At 36.9% G+C, this 4,683-nt stretch overlaps 1 protein-coding gene across 1 annotated transcript; it reads right to left on the bottom strand.

Annotated features, from left to right (window-relative positions):
* Positions 1–447: 447 nt before the first annotated feature.
* On the bottom strand, positions 448–2,719 carry LOC126670694 (zinc finger protein SHOOT GRAVITROPISM 5-like). The gene is made up of 3 exons (XM_050364505.2): positions 2,257–2,719; positions 1,757–2,156; positions 448–1,391 (listed from the first exon to the last, which is right to left on the bottom strand). The coding sequence occupies exons 1-3, from the start codon at positions 2,366–2,368 to the stop codon at positions 602–604; spliced, it is 1,302 nt and encodes a 433-aa protein (XP_050220462.1). The 5' UTR covers positions 2,369–2,719; the 3' UTR covers positions 448–601.
* Positions 2,720–4,683: the final 1,964 nt, after the last annotated feature.

Below are 4,683 nucleotides of genomic sequence, written 5' to 3'. Positions count from 1 at the left end.
AAAAAAAATAAAAAAACTTTTCCACAAACTCTATATGTTATACGTTATATTTTAAATTTCAAATTGACTAATGAATACCCATCTTTCGATAAAAAAAAAAAACTAATCAAGTCATTTGATTATAATATACACTTTATAAGAATTTACAGAGTTTTAAAGTTCGACTATAAAATTTTATCACATATATAGTGAATATAAGAAAATATGAAATAACGGGCGTTGGAGATAATGATAATTAATGTTAGAGTATAAATTTAAAATTTTAGTACAGAGTTCGATTCTTAGCAACCCTTAACCCCTATTTAAGTAATTAAATATGTAAAAATGACCGGCATTTGCATGCGGAAATATGTTAGAGATAATGATAGCTATTAAACAAAATCATCTTGAGGAATGTAAGATCTTGAGTTTGAAGTTTAGTTGGCACTAAATTAAAAATAAAAAAAATATATCAAACTCACCATATCTTTCATTAATTAAAATAATGAACAAATAACATTACACATACACAAGGTTTTAATACAACACCCTGAAACTAATGAACTTGAGATAATTCACAACCACCCACTAATAACATAGCAATAGAAAAGATGAAGCTAATTTAGAACTTATGAGATGTGTTTGCAAGCTGATGATCAATAATTCCAGTATCATTGTCCACTTCACCTTCTGTTAAAGCTGATGACATGTAACTCAAGACCAAAGAGTTGTCATCTGAAGGTGTTCTTGTCTGAAACTGGTGTTTACAAGCATGGCAAGTGACTTGAAGTATTGTTGAGTTGATTTGCTTCATTGCATGCTCTCTTAGAGCTTGAGCTTTATCCAACTCGGCTTGAGCTTGTTGCCGAATTTTCTTGGCATTAGCGAATTCTTGTTCCGCCAATTCGATCTGTCTTCTCGCGCGTATTCTCGCCTCTTCCGCATACGCTTTCTCCGCCATGGCCACACTGAGCTGCTCGCGAGCAGCGGATTCATGTTTCTCAATTTTACTATCTTCCCTTTTCGACTCGTTTTTCTCACTCGAACATATCGAAAGCTTGAGCTGGGTCGACGAGTGACTATGATCGTCTCTTTTCGGGGAGAGTACCGAGACAATATCACGACGATTCGATGCAGTTGAGAGCTGGAGATCAAGATTGTAGTGTTTTTTATTTACAGTAGGGCTCATCAAGAAAATATCACGAGATACTGGCCTTGGAATTACTACCGGAGATGCCCAAGGACCAGTGGTGAAGTTGGTATCAGTACAATGGCTCGGGCTCCGACTCGAAGCTGTTCTTGATAAGCATGCAGCCGGTGGCTGCACCACCGTCGACTGCGATTGATGAGTATGAGGATGATGATCACGTCCCATATTGCAAGTATCTTGATGCTCAATGAAACTCTCAACTCTGCATTAATTAATTATATAAGAATATTCTGATTCAGACATAATGGGATGAAAAACAGCATTTCAAGATAATATTAATTAATTAAGCAAACACATCAAGAAACAAAAAAACTATGGTTTGAGTTAGTGAGCAGTTGAAAGCATTTCAAGAAAAGAAAAAAAACAACTGCAACTGATTTTGGGAACTGTGTTCCACAACTGTCAATCAAAATCAAAAGTAGTTCAAAACTGGATTAAGGTTCAATCAGTCATACAAATTTCAAACCATAATTTTTTTAAAGCAAAATATTTTGAAAGAATAATGAACCAGATTTTTTTTATCGACCATGAGGTGTCCTGAACGGATAATGAACCAGAAATATTAACCTCGAGAAAACACGGCCACAGTCGCAAGAATGGCCGCGAGTACCGCAAGTTTTGAGATGAGCTTTGAAGTCAGATTGAACAGCATAGCCTTTAGCACATTTATCACAAACCCACTGCTTATGATTACTGTGTTTTCTTCGAAAATGCTTCTTGATCCCGACAAGATCACCGAGTGCGTGACACGGATCATGGTGTAAGCAACTCGGTTCCGGACACACGAAAACTCGTTTCTTCACCACAGGACTGTCTCTCTTAAGTAACTTCCACGGAACCTTATGTCTCCTCCGATGCATCTGTAAATTTTGATCTCTTTGAAACCCCTGGTTGCAGATCTCACATACATATCGGTCCGATTCGAGCAGTGTTTTTGGTGATAACGAGACCACTTCTGCATCTGGATCTGCATCAAAATACATATCATATAGAATACAACACAGTTATTTGCTATATCTTCGGAATTCCCAGACTAAACAAGATTGTTATATATAACACGCACGTACCTGGAGTTCCTGCAGGTCGTCGTTTCCGCTTATTATTGCCCCCTCCATTATTTTCTAAGCTCGAAGCTTGCTCGAAACACGGATTCGAACTGATAAAATTATCGGCTAACATCGGAACTATTCCTTATGTTTAAACAATCTATAAGAAATCAATTAAAATTCTTGATAATCTTGGATATTTTTTTGCAGAAGAGAGAAGAAAATAGGTCAAGATTGAAACCAAGAAATGAAAAGGAAAATTTTCAAGAAAAAGTAAGATTTTACTTTATGATTTTCTTTCGGTTATCAGCTTTAAGTATCAGAAACTTTTGATCAGCTTTCGATATTTCTTTGCAGGGACACTCATCTTCTTCATCAGGTATTGTTTTGGAGAGGCAATACTTAATAAAATACTGAAAAAGGAAAAAATGGGGTTTTAGAGAGAGAAAATGAGGAGAGAGAGAGCCAATCACAGTGATCGAAATTTGATCCCACAAGCAGGAAATATATGGGCCAGAGAGAAAAAAACATCCTCACAAAGAAACAAAATACTCATAATTTAGGTCATACAGTAAAATCTTTGCATGAATAAATACAGGCCTGCTCTTCATATACACGTAAGCTCTACTATTTTTGTCACCATTTCGTATATTTATTTATTTATTTAAAATAAAATTAGTAAACTAGTATATTGAGTGTATAACACATTTATGTTTCTGAATTTTCAATTTTTTTATTTCTCTTATTAATATTTGGATACTAATTTATTTATTTTATCAGTAAAAGATTTCAATGCAATATTAAAATAACAGCAAATTTTAAAATTAAAAAGTAATAATTTAAACTATCTTTTAAAAAAAAAAAATTAAATATGAAGTAAAAATATAATAATAAATTTTATTACGCGTCACTTTTAAAGATAGGAATATAACTAACTTGAATTGAATATGCATTATTACTAACTAAGAATGTACGGAATTGAATTAAATTAGCTAAGTAATTAAACATAATCGATATTTTAGTTCAATTTAAACTTGCAAAACTAATTAAACAATTTCATTAATAGCTATGAATAGATAAAATTATTTAAAACCCATTGAAACTATAGATAATATCAAGATAAAATTGTGAAATGAAAAGTATTACTGGACAAAACATGGAATATGATTAAAACGATGGAAGGGAAGTTTTCGCCCAAATTGCTAGGGTTTACAGATCACAAAAAATTGGATATCAACCAAATCATAGAATTCAAGAAGACCAAACAGAGGTTCAGGTGGGTTAAGCCTCGATTATTCCAACTGGGTGACACTTGTCCGGCAACGGGAAACCAAGTTTGGGTTCCAAGAAGCGTGCGCCAACTAATTTTACCTCCTGCAACAATTAATGCTAAGGAGATACACTCATGGAGGTGGGGAGCTCAAGATGCAGAAAAAGGATCAATAAAAAGATGGCAGAAACAATCATTCAGACAAAGAGGAGTAAACGTTTGGGTTTTATGGCATTCAATCTGGACGTTTCAACTCTTACTATATCTCTGGTTCACTCTGCTTATAAAAGGATGGTTGTGGCATCTTCAGTTCCACACCACCTCGCTACTCATCTTCTTCAATATCAGCTGCCTGCTACATTACACCAACTCCATGGCATTCCCACAAAAACGTACTCACAATCCCACCATGAAAACCAATCTCACTTCAGGCAGGAATCACACAACCACCTCTGGTTCCAGGCCCACAACACCAACACCCCACCACACACAGACAACAGCTGGATTCCGGAACGATACCAACATAGCAGAAGAGGTGGAGGTCGATTACTCTGCTGGCAACTCCAGCTTCAGACCAGCCCAGGGCCCACCGTCACATGTGACAGGCTTTATGCGTGATGCTCGGAGGGGAAGGGAAGAACCATCGAATCAGATTGTCGCTGACTCGGGCAAACTTAAGGGCATGGCGAAAGGGAAGGAAACCAAAACTGAATCAGCATCCACCTACGCTGAGATAGTCCGCAGAAGATACATGATCAGAGGAGAAAGTTCTCGCGCCCAGGTGCAAAACGGGACCAATGTCAACACAGATACTCCAAGCGAGGACATCAGTCATCCAGGGAACCAACAGACCCCACCTCTATACAAGGGCTCAGGGGCGGTGGCTGAAATCATCCAGCGTACTACACAAATGAGGATCACAGAGCCGAAACTGACACTCAAATCCAAAAGACCGACAATCATGGAAGACAACAGGTTATCCTTGGCTGCTAAAATTTATTCAAGGAAGAGATACACAGCCTACAGCGTAAGAGATATGTTCCGAGACGAAGGGAGACTTCGAGGGGACATTTTAGTCGCAAAATTTCCTGAAAATGTGTTTACATTGAAGCTGACAGATGCTTCTGACCACCAACACATTTTGGCCGAACGCCCTTGGAATATTGAGAACCAACTGA

This window comes from Mercurialis annua, linkage group LG2 (genome assembly GCF_937616625.2).
Source record: "Mercurialis annua linkage group LG2, ddMerAnnu1.2, whole genome shotgun sequence".
Taxonomy (NCBI): Eukaryota; Viridiplantae; Streptophyta; class Magnoliopsida; order Malpighiales; family Euphorbiaceae; genus Mercurialis; species Mercurialis annua.
The sequence above is the reverse complement of the archived record's forward strand: the minus strand, read 5'-3'. Positions and strand labels throughout refer to the sequence as shown.